The 16,249-nt window shown below is 42.7% G+C and overlaps 1 protein-coding gene across 5 annotated transcripts in view; it reads right to left on the reverse strand.

Annotated features, from left to right (window-relative positions):
- VPS53 (VPS53 subunit of GARP complex) overlaps positions 1-16,249 on the reverse strand; it is a 136,770-nt gene that overhangs the window by 76,405 nt on the left and 44,116 nt on the right. For all 5 annotated transcript variants that reach the window (XR_006211092.1, XR_006211091.1, XM_007076103.3 and 2 more), the window contains 4 exons: positions 8,306-8,384; positions 5,346-5,489; positions 4,749-4,891; positions 1,971-2,112 (listed from right to left, as the gene is read on the reverse strand). Coding sequence is in view for 3 of the 5 variants with exons in the window: in XM_007076103.3 (XP_007076165.1) it covers positions 1,971-2,112; positions 4,749-4,891; positions 5,346-5,489; positions 8,306-8,384 (508 nt within the window). In the remaining 2 variants the exon portion in view is untranslated. The remainder of the gene's footprint in view (positions 1-1,970; positions 2,113-4,748; positions 4,892-5,345; positions 5,490-8,305; positions 8,385-16,249) is intronic.

A 16,249-nucleotide genomic window follows, 5' to 3' on the forward strand; every position in this document is an offset into this window, starting at 1 on the left:
TGTATGTGAGGGGTTTCTTTTCTATGACAGCACATCTAGATCGAGACCCCATTCTACCGCTGTTCCACAGTATGGCTATATGTAATCATTTTTCAATGATAAACATAGAAACATAGAAACCTCCACTTTTTTCCCCCTTTTAAGGCTGCAGTTCACCTCCTTCTTGGTACATCTTCTGATACATGTACAGATTTTTTTATAGACCTCCTATCTAGATGTTAAGCTGTTGCCTCACAGGGCATGCGCATTTAAAGTTTTGATTACATAATGACGACTTGGTCTCCAGAAAGGCTGCAAGTATTTGCATACTGGCCACTGTATTGTTAGTCTTGTAACATTTCTGCCAAACTGATGTAAGAACATTTGTATCCTCTTCTATTTTTTTTCAAGTTTACTGGCCAACTATTTCTTCAGTGAATTTCTTGCTAGGCTCTGTACTCATTTTTCTAATTGGTTACTTGCCATTTTCTTACTGATTTTGAAAAATTCTTTTATGTTGGATATTAATCATTTGTCTTATAGCTTAAACTGTATTTTTATTTCCTACTTTCTTGTTTATCCATTAGTTACGTTAATGGTCTCTTTCATTCTTTTTATGTCGTGAAATCTTTTAGTACTTTTCTTTGTGGCTTCTGGGTTTGATGTCTTGTTTCCCCTAGCACAATGTTATTGAAGGATAGTTTCTGCTTTTCGTTTAACAGAGAAGGCAGTTCACTGAATTCCAGCAGAGTTTGGACTGGATCACAAGTATCTCTTGACTTGTTGGTCCAAGGGTTTTCCTACCAAGTCACATCAGTTCTCTGTTGTTACCAGTTTTAAAAGAATATAAGAAGCAGGACTCTTTCAACTTTGATTTCTTCCTCCCTCCCTCCTTTTGTCCTTCCCTCCTCACTCCTGCCTGCCTGCACAAGGCCTGTGTATTTTTTGCATGACAGGGAACAGAAATGAATCAACCATGGTTCCTGAATGCAAGAAGCTCAAAGTCTGTGTGTGTGTGTGTGTGTGTGTGTGTGTGTGTGTGTGTGTGCGCGCGTGTATGTGACGATGTGAACAGAAATTACATAAAACATAAAAATTTGGTTTCCTCATGGATAGGAAATCTGAAGAAAGCACACTGATGTGTTGGCAAGGAGACTGGGTTTCCAGAAACAGTTTTTAGAGAGACGCTTTGGAGCTCGTGTCTGGTTACACAGACACTAAGCGATGTTAACTAACAACACTACATTCCGCCTTCCTAATGGAGGTGCACGGGCCTCAGGCCTGCGTGCATACTTTTGTGTTTTTATCATTTAGTAGTTCCCTGACATGTGGGTTTGTACACTTGGCTTTGAGGTTTACAGGGACACACTGACCTGGTTTGCTCACCAGAGACATTAAGAAAACAAAGTCTACGGGTGCCTGGGTGGCTCAGTCGGTTAAGCATCTGACTTTAGCTCAGGTCATGGTCTTGCAGTTCATGAGTTCAGGCCTCGCACGGGGCTCTGTGCCAGCTCGGGGCCTGGAGCCTGCTTCAGATTCTGTGTCTCCCTCTCTCTCTGCCCCTCCCTGCTCACACTCTGTCTCTTTCTCTCTCAAAAGTAAATAAACATTTAAAAAAGAAAAAAAGAAAACGAACTCTAAAGTAAAAACATACCCTAATTGTAATAAAACTCAACAGCTGATAGAGTAATACGGTATTTGTGAGTGAATAAGTGAGGCCTCTATGACTCACAAAATTACTAGTCTGTAAAATGGAGCAAAACATCGTAAAATGATGACAGAACATTCTAAAGACGTGAAGTATCGCACAATAGGAAACGGTAAACCCACAGAGTACTCTGTGTCACCACTCACACTAGTTGAGCGAAATATCTGGACTGGGGGATCGAGCACTCGAGCCACCGGCTGGAACCACCGGATTAAAGACTGATGTGAAGCCCAAGCACGCACACCCTGACTTCATGTCCCAGCCTCCCTCAGGAAGGTCCTACCAGAGCTCCATCTGTCAGGGTGCACCCGGAGAAGCGTTTTGCGAGAAACCCCTCAAAGTTAGTTGTTCTCTGAATAGCAAAAAGAAGCAATTTCACTTCAATTTCCTTGGCTCTGGTACGCATAATCTTGGCGAGTTCTGTCCTTCAAAACAAAGAGATAAACGCTGTCAGAAGAACTGATCATTCAAGATAGGGTAAAGTAAATGGCTGTAGCTTATATTAAAAAAACAGAAAGCATGTGGTCATTTCAAATCCTGAGGTCTGTCACGAACTAAGTTTAATGCTTGGGGAGCAGAAATACATATTCTAAATAAGAATTTTAAGGGGAAATTATCCCCTAGTCAAAAAATAAATCAAGGATTTAAGGAGATCGATTTGGTTATACGGTTACTCTGATTTTTCTATCTTTCCATAATTTGTTAATAATATCCACAAAGCACTTACTCAGTATTTTATAAAAACGCATGTATTTTACACAATGGCACAAGCCGTCAATTACTGAATCACAAAGCTCCCTCTTCCAAACAGCTCAATGACCATCTCTCCAACGAGACAGCAGGAACCCTGGAAACACACGTGAGAGACCAGAACCCCCGTGTGAACAGTGCCCACGCTTCGGTGGTTCCCACCTGCGAAGCTTCTGTACCACTCCAGTGCGGTTTCAGGATGGGAGCCGCAAGGGAGCAGTGACCTGAGAGCTCTTAGTAAGTACTGGGCTATGATCATCTTCCCATACAAATAAATGGCAAGATGAAACAAAGAGCCTCTGAGATTACTTGAGAATTATGTGTCTGTAGGACGGTGGCCAAAATTCCAACAATGAAAGCCTGGCAGCAACAGCAGCAGCACTGGCATTAGCTGCTACAACGGATTTGTGGCGTTAGCTCACTCCCAGTTTCCTGCAGGCTTCACTTTTCAGAGTTAGTGTGCAAAAGTCACTGAACTGGGCGCTGCAGAGAATCAGTCACCAATTTCTCAAGGAATTCGCTTTCTTGGCTAACCAGGACGTAGAAAGTGACAACCACAAGTGTCCTTAAATCAACATTGAAAGGTTATCTAAACCTATGGCTGCAAATGTGCTTCTGAAAACAGCAGCCACATAGAACGTACAACACCTGGAGGGAACCCTAAGGTAAACTGTGGGCTCTGGGTGGTGAGGATGTGTCAATGCAGGTCCATCGATTCTGACAAATGCGCATTTTGGTGGGGGGTACAGGTAGCAGGGGGGCTATGCATGGGCAGGGGCAGGAGCATATCAGACACCTCCATATCTTCCTCTCAATTTTGCTGTGATCCTAAAATTACTCTAAAAAAATAAAGTCTATTAAGAAAACTGAAATCAACAGGCAAAATCCCTTAAGAAATCCCCCCATTGTGTTTAAACACAACTTAATTAAGCATACAACTTAATTGTACTCTACGATTTTAAGAAAGATGCCTACCATGAATTATTCTAAAGGTCGAGTTATGCTTAGACATGAGACTTTTTTTTTTTAATTAGCCTGGAATTAATGTAATTGTGCACTGCGAGAAGGGCATAGATAACTAATAAAACCCAGTTACCGGGTGGTAACACTGTTGTGGTATAGCTGCAAATACAGAATAAAAAATTTTGACTACAGTTTTAGCATTCTCATGGACACACAGATCTAACCTTCTTGGGTTTTAATTCGTCATTATAAATGAGCTATCTGGCCCTGGGTGACATTCATAGAAACTGCAGACAGGATGAATGAGAGAAGGTCTTTAGAATGCTTAGAACATTCAGATGCTGATACTATTAACTATCCAAAAACTATAAAAACACTGTTATGGGCAGGAAATTTGTTCAACAAATATTTCCTGAGTGTCTACTGTGTCAATGAGGTAGACACTAGCCCTGACCCTACAGAGCTACCTATGTAGCAAGTCAGAAAAGCAAAATGATGACAGATATATACACTGTATGCTGATATATGTGATGGAGACACAGGAGAAAATGTGGGGTGATGAATAACACAGGGAAATCTGGTGGATGAGCCTATAGCAGGTTAACTAGAAAAGGCAGAGTGTTCGAGGCAAGGGTTAGGCCAAAGGAAAGCGCTAGAGCAAAGACAGGAGCAGATGCAGCTGCTGTGTTATACATATATTACTCGTGAGGGGAAAAACGAATGCTTTGGCTACAGGCTACTAGCCCAGGGCTCTCATGTACTCCTCTTCACCTTTTTTTCTAGAAGTTTTTCCCCTTCCTCCACACACATTCTCTCTCCTCTCGGATTGGAACTCTGATGTTGAAGAAGTTGAAATACAGCCACAGCTGGAGTTTAGGGGTTGGTTTTGGGTATATAAAATCTGACTTTCAACAGGAAAAGGGTCTCCTAAAGGGAGAGAGTCCAGCACAGGAAAAGTTCTCATTAAAATGGTAGCTTTTAGTGGCGCGTGGGTGGCTCAGTCGGTTAAAGCGTCCGACATTGGCTCAGGTCATGATCTCATGGTTTGTGAGTTCGAGCCCCGCATCGGGCTCTGTGCTGACAGCTCAGAGCCCGGAGCCTGCTTCGGATTCTCGGTCTCCTCCTCTCTCTGCCCCTCCCCCACTTGTGCTCTGTCTCTCTCTGTCTCTCAAAAATAAATAAATGTTTAAAAAAAAATGGTGACTTTCAAACGACAACAACAAAAGGTGGAAGTGGCACCCGATGCACGAGGCAACACGGAGCCCCTAGAGACCAGGGGATTGATTTCAATCGACCAATTTCAATTGATTTCAATGAACAGTAAAACCAGCCTAAAAACAGAATCTACCTTGTGACGTGGCAAAATTCTACTGCGATCCTCTCGGTCATGTACCACTCACGTGGAAACATACGGCCATATTTCTCCTCATAGTCCACGAGCTGGCGTTTTATCCAGGCATAGCGTCTGTCGATTTTGTCCAGCCAGGCAACCTTATTAGGAAGGGAGGGAACAAAAGCCACCCAGTGCTTAGAAGCAGTGTTGACAGTTTAAGGAAACAAGCAGAAACACAGAACCAAGAAAAACAAAACCAGTCTCTTTATTTCTCACAGTTTTAAAGAATCTAGGCTACTTTTTCACTTGATCCAGAGGTACTTAACTTGGTCTACGATTAGACTTCAGGTGTCTGTAAATTTCCTGAAACTGCATGCACAGTTTTATGCATGGGTGCATTTTTCTGGTGAGAGGATCTGTAGCTCCCATTAATTTCTCCAAAGAGTCAGAGACGTCAAAACGGTTAAGAACTACTGAACTGTCCAGTCAGCCCCTCACAGTTCAACCATCAACGTTTTAAGGCAGTAATACTAACAACATATAAATCAGCAGAGCATTTAATTTTCAATAAAATTCAAATGTAACATCTGATTTCACTTGGTTAATACTTACATCTTGGTTTTCTTGAAAAAGTACTAGATATTCTGACAGATGCTGTTTAATAAACTTTTTGATGATTTCCTGTTTGATTCTAGGGTCCAAAATATTAGCAACCAGACACGCATCTCGTAGAACATTGCTGGGTCCTCCTGGCCTCTGGTAAAACAAACAACGCACACCAGTTCAAGGGTCAGAAACAACCTTTAAATCTCATGGCCTCTGACAGCTGCTACTTCTTAGTTCTCTCTTGAAGTTATTATTACTTCCACTCCCCTGACACTTAGTCTTCTGCTGTGGATGGATATTTTAGTTACTTGTTACTCGATGAAAGAATTGTTAAGCTAGTCTGCAGTAGCCCATATAAAAGCTACTCTGTGAATCAGCAAGGAAACATTTTGGAAACAGGGTCAGCAATGGTCGCAGGGAATTCTGCTTTCTGAACGCAAAAACTGAAATCACCTTGCTGAAGAGCTTTACATTTTTTTTTAAATGTTTTTTGAGAGAAAGAGAGAGACAGAGAACACAAGTGGGAGAGGGGCTGAGAGAGAGGGAGACACAGAATCTGAAGCAGGCTTCATCCAGGCTCTGAGCTGTCAGCACAGAGTCTGATACGGGGCTCGACCCCACGGACTGACAGATCATGCCTGAGCTGGAGTTGGACGCTTAACTGACTGAGCCACCCAGGCGCCGCACCTTGCTGAAAAGCTTTAAAATTCAGAATGACACCAGTCTCTCTCCACATGTGCCACATCCCCTTGACTCCAACCTCAGATTCCTGTCCCCAGGTGCTTTATTTGTGCCAAACAGTGCAGTAGCATTTAAAATCTAAAACCAGGTTCCAAACCACCAGACTTGTTTTGCTGACAGTCAACTACTCAGACAGGTAACCAAAGGTAAATATTATGGTTTGGGCCTTTTGATCTGAAAAGCAAGAGAAGGGCTATCGAGGAGCCATACTCATACATCATGGTGGGAAGGCCTTTGTTCTTACTGAAAGCAATTTGACATGCTGAACTTTTCTTTATAGTAGCTCACTGAATGAACATGGTTGGCTGAGTGAACTATAGCAAAAAGAACACTTGGAATCTACTCTTGGCTTGGCTAAACAGCTGTGTAGCTTTCGCACAGTTACTGAAACTCATCTGAAAAATGAATGAAAAAAATGGACTTCAATTAGGCGATGGCTGACGTTCTTCCAAATCTTCATGATTTTTTTTGGGTAAACTCTGTCCAGTGTATCTATCTCAACTGAAGTTCAAGAGTTTTGTTAAGTGTTGGGGCGCCTGGGTGGCTCAGTCCATTAAGCATCTGACTTGATGTCGGCTCAGGTCATGATCTCATGGTTCATGGGTTCGAGCCCCGTGTCAGGCTCTGTGCTGACAGGGCAGAGCCTGCTTGGATTCTCTCTCTGCCCCTTCCCGCCTGCATTCTCTCTCCCTCTCTACCCCCTGTCTCTCTGCCCCTCCCCCACTTGTATTTTCTCTCTCTCTCAAAATAAACAAACTTACATTTAAAAAAATCTCAATTTCTATTTGTGAAGTAGAAATAGCAACACAAGGCCTTTAAGAAAAGTCAACAGCCACTGGAAAGGAAAAAAGAAAACTTGGAAAAACTAAGTTACCCAGCTGCAGAAAAAGGAAGCAAGTTGTTAAAGAAAACCATTTGAACTTCATGTGGAGTTGAGAAAAAGACATAAAGTAGGTCATGATTAGTTTCTTCTAAATAATAAAGCTGGTCTTCATTCATATCTTTCTGAAACTTCTTGAAACTGGGCTAGATAGCAGAGCATATAGTAAAACAGACTTGGGACACTAAGAAGAGTCCGGTGCTTATAAGTTGTGAATATTTTACAATCCCTTTTTACAGGATTGCTTTCCAACATCCACATCCTACTGTTATATCAAGTGAAGAAAGAGAACAAAGTCCTGAAAGGAACATGTTCTACAAATAAAATATCTGATTACTAGAAGGCAGCCATAATATTTGCAGACATTAAAATCAAGAGCAGGTTTCCTATAGGAAGTCATCTACAAAGCTGGGGCAGCTACTCCCACCTACTTCCTAAGTTTCTTTTATGGAGCACAAAGAAAAATGATTAAGATATTTCCAGTTATTGAATTATAGAGCGGGTCCAGGAAACGTTCCTTGGCTCCGTAAATGAACATATATCCCCATCTCCACCCACCAAGTGCAGTGAGGAATGCTGCTTGCCTGTGTGTGCTTTGGTTCATTTGTGTTGAATAATTCCTTCTCCCGAAATAGCTCAAATAATAGAGAAAACAAGCTTCTGAAGGTTCTTGTCTCCCCAACACATGCAAAGCATTAAGATTACATCTGCTACAGTCTGAAAGATAGAGCTAAAAGCAGTTACCGAAGCACAATGACAGCCAAGTGAGGCAAGGCTTGTTATGGGAGAAGTGTAACCATAGCTCACAAGCGAAATACTGCGGGCTCCGCAGACACAACACAAACAGCCATGCCACCAGCGAGAGCTAAAGGGATTAATCTGAAAGAACAGGATTCTGATCATTAAAAGTGAATCTCCTAACTGTGTCACTCAGAGTTACATAAGCCTGCGGATGCTCCTCCCAGCTGTCTTTTCACCAAACTGAAACCAGCAAGTTATGTAACGATCCTAAAAAACACTGCGGCTTGAAGATTTTCTTTTTTTTTTTAACACAGCCATGAGAAAAAAGGAATTTACTGGGCAGACGAGATATTGGGTTTGACACACATTAAATTAAACCAAAATAAATCCTCACTTTTTGATGCTGGAAGAACATAGATGAAGATCAACATTGCTTTGGGATAGTGAAAATCAGAGACGGTCTCACTGCCCTGAACCTTTAGCAAACAGACTCGTGGCAGCCAGCCAACACTTTTGGAATGGTAAAGGAAGAGTAACCGTAGTGAGTGTGAATCAGGCAAGAGTGGTGATAATGTCTGACTAGAGGGAAAATGCAAAACAATACCTTGGTGCCCTGGGAAGGAAATGCTTCTTCAAAATCGGCCAGGATTTGCTGTCCTAACTCAGTCTGGGCGGCTTTCACTCTGGAGGGAAAAGAGACCATGTCATTGCCTGGTGTAATTATCATATATCCATAAGTAATTATGCAAAGATCGATAAGGGTCAGAACTGTAGAAGTCTTTAGAGATCGTCAGGGAAGTGGGGAGGTGTGGCTACATAAGAGAGGTCACATACTAGTTAGTGGCAGGTTTATGACCAGGACTCAGTCATTGGATTTATTCTCGTGATGGATTTTCTATATCCCAAAGTTCTTCGAGGCCACCCCTGACCTGGTGTGGGGTAGTATATGTTAATCTTTATAAAGTGTCATCAGGGGGTAGTTATGCTGTGGGAAAATGCTCTGTTATAATGCCCAATCCAATAGAAATTCATGTTGGATTACCGCTACAATTTCTCTCATGCTCCTTGTGGTACAGAATGCAGGAGGGCTCCATATTGCCTTAGAAATGTTTTTTTCAACCCTGAAACCAACACCAGGATCCTAAGTTTTAACAAAAAACCGAAAAGAATGTTTTCTAAAGGAAAAAGGAAAAAGATCCGAAAGATAAAATGAGCTACCACTTGGGAGTGAAGGCCAACGGAAGGAAGATGAAGTTCACTCAGAAGACTGATGGACAACAAAAACGAGTTCGAAAGAGGGATGTGGTCAGGACTTAACCTGGTGGTCTGCACGTATACCGGGAGCTGAAGAAATACTTGTCGGCTTCAATGAGAGGAGGACGGAGAAACGGCCAGGAGGAGAAAGGAATGGCGTGTCAGCACCTCCTGCAACGATCACATCCTGTCCCAGCCGCCAGGAGTTGGATGCCTCGCACCAGCCATTCCCCCAGAGCTGGACTGCCCTGAGCCCGAGGCAAGTATTTCACCTTTGCTAAAAGCAGCATAAAATAGTGTTCTTCCTTTTTTGGTCTCCACCCTGTTGCTTTGGAATTAACTTTGTAAAGTTTCTAGAAATAGTGAACAGCTCAAAACCACAATTTCTTTGGCTATTCAGCTGTGGCTGGCAACCTACTGAGAATTTTTTTTTTTAAATGAGGGGACAGGCAGGACCCCAAACAATCTGTTTTTTTCTGTGGCAGAGTAAGTATGCTTTATTCCACATTCTTTCCAGGGCTTTTCCACTATCTTCAAGATTTTTAAAACCATTCCTGTAAGTGGGTTTGCAGCCTCTTTAGTTGCTCAGTGACAGAGATAAGGCTATTATTACTGGGACGGCCCCCAAATCACAATCAGGGCCCGCCGTCCAGAGTTGCCCAACGGACAATGGGAAACGTGCCTTGAGTATGAGGTCTGACAGGAGAGAAGAGAACCTGCTTTTGTAAAACTGTACCTCAAAGTCTTGTGACTCCACATAACGGGCCAGGCAGACAGCCTCCCCTGGCGCCAGGTCACAAGACAGAGGCAGCTTCCAGAGCCTCAGGCCCCGCTGTTCCTGCTTGCCTTTTGGCAGCACACAGACAGCCCCAGTTCCCTCCTGAGCCACGGGGACAATCCCTGGAGGGGAAGCTCCACCCCAAGTCAGGGACACTCATGTCATATTCTCAGGGCTCCTGAGCATCTCAGTGACACAAAGGTCCCAGCTCTGCCTCTTTCACCCCTCCCACCCCATCATCCCCGAACTCCACATTCTTGCCGGGGTGCCTGAAAAGACCACCGGAGCCTATGATAAGGCCTGGTACTCCCAGAGTGCAGAAGAGAGGGGAAGAACCAGGGTGTGATTTGTAGACCCCCTGGCCATCTTCTCCAATCCAGTTTCAAAGTCACGTCTTAGGAGCGCAGACCTAGCTGTGCCACCAGTGAGCCACATGTAAATCAGTCATGTCCCCAACACGGGCCACAACTAGGGAGAGTTGTGAAGTAAGAGGGTGGGATGCAGGCCTGTACCGGATGCCTTCCGCTGTCCTCTCCAGGACTGACTGCTGCCCAGAGCCCACCTTTCCAGCGCCAGTGGGCTTGGCAGGCACCTTCACAGGGGGCTGCAAGTTGGATGTAGAATTAATGCTGGAGCACAAGAATAGGCTTCGGAGCATAAATGTTTCCAAGCAGTTTCTGAAGCGTCCAGCAGTGACTCAGATGAAAGAGCAACCATCTCCCTTACTGATATTAATGATGGTATCTATAATCCCAAACCACGATTCCACGCATTTTCAGGGTGAGATGTAATACAGTCTTTATGCTCAGTTGTCTAAACAGGATCCTAGAAAGCAGTCAACCCTAAGAGAACACATCCTGGGCCTAACTCGTTCCTCTTCTAATGATGAAAGTAAGTTCCGTAAAATGAGAGACTGGCTGAGACTCTGTTGGCAGAACAAAGTTGCACTACCATGATTTTCATAAAAGCGGCTAGGAAATTTACCTACAACTAACAGAGAACAGAAATTTACCTACAACTAACAGAGAATAGGGTAAATAAAAATTCCTCCTGGTATCCAAGTAAGCTCAGTCTGCTTCGGTGGTGACAACTCGGTGTTGATCACTTAGGCAACAGAGGAGTCGCCGTGCTGATCAGAAAGGAGGAAGGTCAACCAACTGACTTCTAGTACCCTCCACACCATCTGATGAGGGGTTGCTCAAAGGTGACCTTTGCACACTGGGTGGTAGCAGAAGGATACAGGAAATTATAAAAATTATTTAGACATCTGTGGATAAAGTAACCCTGATGCTTCCATTACCTTGTCAACGGCTGTCCCAAAGAAAACACCCTGGGCACTTCACAATAAGCTGACCTCCCAGAGTCTGCACTGGACAGAACAGTTAATTAAGTTAGTCAGATGCTCTATTTCCAAACAGACAGGCTCTGTAAAGAATCCCACCCCAGAATCAGAGTGATTCAGTGGGACAATTTGAGATCGTCAAGCACAGCCCTTGTACCTTTGAAACTTCAGAAAGAACTTGTCAAAGTCACACAGTCAGACCTTTTCATTTTCCAATTTCTTTCATTGCTACACCATGCGACACCTGCTCTCCCCAACCTGCCAGGTATCTCTCTCATATAAAAAGTGAGTTATAGTCCTCTACAATATTTTTTTTAGTTCAAGGGTTTTACAGGTTTCAGGAGAATGCAAGAATCTTCTACTCTTTCTCAGGAAATATCGACTGATTACTAGAAACAGTTGCTTTCGTGGATATTCTTGAACCAGGAGGCTTGAAATATAAAGACGATATTAAAAAAAAAATCTTTCCTTCAATGCTACATTAATATTTAAGCATTTTCTAGAAGGGTGGCTGGAAGAAACAGGTATATTCAAATCAAGGTCCATGAACTTCATATTTCAAACATACAGGCAAAGGTCACAACCTTTCATGCGACTTCTGCAATTTACAGACAGCAAGCTATTAAACTGGAGAAACTAAAGCAACACATAGGGTGTAACTCTGCTGCTTTCCCCCCTCCCCACAAACAGCTACTTCTATCACTTCCAGATGGTTCCACCATCACTTATGTAAACATAAGGGAGGAGAATTCACCAGAAAAGATGCTAAAAATAAGAAATCTGGACTTTCCTCAAACTTTTAGTACCTCTTGAAAAACAACTGTAGTCAAGCACTGAAAACAAGAGATTTCTCCTCCTGGGTTGTTTTTGGTGTTACTTAATAGCACATATTCTGTATCACCAACACAAAAGTTTTGCAAACGGAAGCTGCAAAATGAACTGAAAGAAAAATAAATCCTCCTGTGTTTGCAGCAATCCTACGTGATAATGAATGGCAGAAGCCCTGAAATATACTACTAGAATGTTAGATTTTCTCTTTTTGAAGAGAATGTCTTACAACAGTGATCACAAAGTTCCTTCAAATGTATAAAACCACCTCTTTGAAAAACGTTAAAAAGAAGAGTCCTAAAAGAGTGCATCCTCTTGTAGGTCTTGTTTGTCCCTACAGACAATTAGGAATAGAATTCAGTTCTGCCGTATTTCTGCCATCGACAATGTCCACCCAAGGGGCACCTTGGGTGGGCGTCTGACTCTTGATTTTGGCTCAGGTCGTGATTCCACGGTTTGGGATCAAGCCCTGTGTCGGGCTCTATGCTGAGTGTGGAGCCTGCTTAGGATATTTTCTCTCTCTCTCTCTCTCTCTCTCTCTCTCTCTCTCTCTCTCTCTCTCTCTCCCCTGCCTGTACTCACTCTATCTCTCTCTAAAAGAATTAAAGCAACAACAACAAACAATGCTTATCCAACACAACCAACTGGTAACCAATCCCTCCACACATCTCCTTGACCTCATGGCCACTGTCTTGGTAAGGTTCTTATCTTTTCTAGGCTAGAACATAGTCTCAATCTCCAGTCCTTTGTGCCTATAATCCATCAGACTTTTACAAAACACAAATGCGATCATGCCTCTCCCCCCTTAAGATTTTTCACTGTCCACAAAATAAAGGGCTCTTTAGCATGGCATATAAAATCTGACCCTACCTACCTACGTAGCCTTTCACACTCCATTGTCTCCCAAAGTACCATGATGTTCTCTCTCTCTCTCCTATTGTTCCTCCTCTCTTCTTGTCTTGCTGGTAAGATCCTACCTATTCTTCAAGACCAGATGAAAACTGAACTCTTCTGTCACCACTGCCCTCAGCCCCCAAAGGCGGAGTCTTTCAATTCCTCTTCTGAGGTCCTGCTATTCCTTGTGCAGTACCTACCAGTTTTGTTATATGCACGCTACACTAAAATTTTCTACTAGTGTCTCTCTTTTCCGCACAACAATGGTGAACTCGTTGAGGGCAGAGCATATGTATTTCTTACTTTGTGCCTTCAGTACCCCAGCATGGGGCCTAGGATATAGAAAGTCCATAGTATACATCCTTTAGGTAAATGAAGGACAGAATAAAGTGAATTGGGAAAAAGATCAACTCTGGATTATCACGAGGGTGAAGGGAGGGGATAGTGCCTTCCCTTCTCCTCCTCCATCCCCTGAGCACAAGTCTGCCTTCTCCATCCAAGCTTCCTTCTTTCTGGCAGCTCCCAAGGACCGGTTTGTCTGCACCCTTGGCTACTTTGTGACCCCAGGGTGATATGGCGACCGGCCAGTTCTAAGTGTGGAGGAGTTAGGAAGGATGGGGGAAAGGGTGGTGATTTCCCTAGTATTCTGCCAAGTTTGGTTCTTCCATTCCCTAACGGTTCTGTGGCATTGCCACTAGAAGACGGCACACTGAGTACCTGCTGCAATCTCCCCTTGTGCCCCAAATCCTTAGACATAATGGCAAGATTTTAATAAAAATCTAGAACCAGGCAAGAAAAGAAGTGGCACACTAGAAACTCTTTGGACTGCCTGGGAGCACAGGACTGAAGAAGGAAATCACTGCTGAAAAACTGCTTTTCGAACATGAAAGACATGAGGGTAGTGAAGACCAAGAGCAGGAAGTCAATGCCAGAGGGGTATGTCGGGCTCCTGCAGGAGGAGTCACCAAGCCAGTGTCCGGGTCTGCGTCCCCGCCTTGTGCGGCCAGGTCGGGAGTGGGTATGCGTCTGAGAACCCCAGCAGTGGCCAGAGGGCTGACAACACCCAGGCAGGGCAGGGAGCCCCGAGCCCAGAAGATCAGCCGCTGGCCTCTCCACCTGGCAGTTCCAGCCCCACCTCACCTCAGAAGAGCTACCTGCGGCACTTAGCTGAGCAGCACAGCCCCCTCTCCGTCACCGGCGGGTGGCAGTAAAAGAGCATCCCTGATCAGAACGACGGAATCTGAAAGCCAAAAGTGAGCTTTCGGCTAGAAATCACCCAACACCAGAGGAACGCTAATACCAAGAAAGAGAGTCCCACAATCAGCAAACCGAAGACCTTCTATCAGAGGACAAAGAAACAGAATAGGCAACTCAGAGCTTCAAAATACACAGACTCTATACACCCTGAGACATTTAAGAGGATATTGTGCCCATGAAAAAAGAATCAAGTAGAGATCCTAAAGATTAAAGTGGGACTGCTGAAATAGAAACTCAACAGCTGGGCCAGACAGCAGAATGGGCATGACTGAGGAATACATTAAAACAGTAAGGCTCAGTTGAGGAACTCAGCCTTTTTAAAAGGGGGAAAAAAGAGATGCAAAGTAGGAAAGAAAAATTAAGAAATATGGCAGCAGATCTAGAAGTTCCAATATTCGTGCAATAGGAATTCTTTCCACTAAGAGAGAGAATAGAGAACAATGCATAGAAACTACTCAAAGAAACAGAAGAAAACGATTTCTCCCAACTTAAGAAACTTATGAGTCTTTATTTATTTAAAAAATTTTTAAATTTTATTTAAATCCAAGTTAGTTAACACATAGTGTAATAATGATTTCAGGAGTAGAATTTGGTGACTCGTCACTTACCTATAACTAGCCCACTGCTCATCCCAACAAGTGTCCTCCTTAATGTCCATCCCCCATTTAGCCCATCCCCCTACACAACACCCCTCCAGCAACCCTATTTGTTCTCTGTATTTAACAGTCGCTTATGGTTTGCCTCCCTCTCTGTTTTTATCTTATTTTTCCTTCCCTTCCCCATGTTCATCTGATTTGTTTCTTAAATTCCATATATGAGTGCAATCATATGTCTTTCTCTGACTAATTTCACTTAACATAATACACTCTAGTTCCATCCATGTTATTGCAAATGGCAAGATTTCGTTCTTTTTGAGAACGAATATATATATATACCACATCTTCTTTATCCATTTGTCAGTTGATGGATATTTGGGCTTCTTCCCATAATTTGGCTGTTATCGATAGCGCTGCTATAAACACTGGGGTGCATGTGCCCCTTTCGAATCAGCGTTTTTGTATCCTTTGGATAAATATCTAGTAGTGCAATTACTGGGTCATAGGGCAGTTCTATTTCTGAAACTCAAGTCTTTATATTGAAGATACAGTAAGTACAGAGTAACATGAAGGACAAGAGACCTATATCCTAGTAAAATTCCTGACACACACACCCCCAATCTCAAATGCTTCCAGAGCAAAATAAAAATCAAACAAAAACAGATGATCTTATAAAGGAGTAAGGATCAGATTGACCAGATTTTTGATAGACAATAAGAAACGCCAGACAGTAGATTTGCCTAGTCTATCATGCAACAGCCAATGGGTAGAAGCAACCTGTGTGTCCATCAACAGATGAATGGATAAACAAACTGTATAATATATATTTACAATGAAATATTCAGCCTTAAAAAGAAATGAAATTCTGACACATTCTACAACATGGATGAACCATGAAACACTGTACTCAGTAAAATAAGCCAGGCACAAAAGAACAAATATTATATGATTCCATTTATATGAGGTACCTAGACTAGGCAAATCATAGAAACAGAAAGTAAAACAGAAGTTACCAGAGGTGGGGGAGAGGAGGTAATGGGAGTTACTATTTAATGGGTAAGAGTTTCTGTTTGGGGTAATGAAAAAGTTTTAGAAATAGAAGTGGTGATGGTTATATAATATTGTGAATATACTTAATGCCACTGAAGTGTGTACTTAAAAATGATTAAAATTTTATGTTATGTGTATATTAACACAATTTTTTAAAAAGTAGGAATCCCGAATAGACCAATTACCACGGAAGAAATCACAGTGAGAGTCAAAGATCTGCCTTGAAAACAGGTAACACATCCAGATGGTTTTACAGGCAAGATCTACCAGATCTGACAAAGCATTAATGTCCAGAATATATAGAGACTTTTACAAAACAATAAGAAAGAAAGAAAGAACTCAATATTCAAAGAGGCAATGGACAAACAGGTATTTCAAAGGAAATGCAGATAGTCAATAATTAAATGAAAACTACTCTCAGTAGTTAGCAGAGAAATGAGAATGAAAGGAACTGGATGTTATTTTTCATCCATCAGTTAAATAAATCGGAAAACTGACCATTTAGCATTGTTGAAGGTATGGGGAAATGGGTACTGATACTGTCCAGAT

The sequence above is a fragment of the Panthera tigris genome, chromosome E1 (assembly GCF_018350195.1).
Source record: "Panthera tigris isolate Pti1 chromosome E1, P.tigris_Pti1_mat1.1, whole genome shotgun sequence".
Taxonomy (NCBI): Eukaryota; Metazoa; Chordata; class Mammalia; order Carnivora; family Felidae; genus Panthera; species Panthera tigris.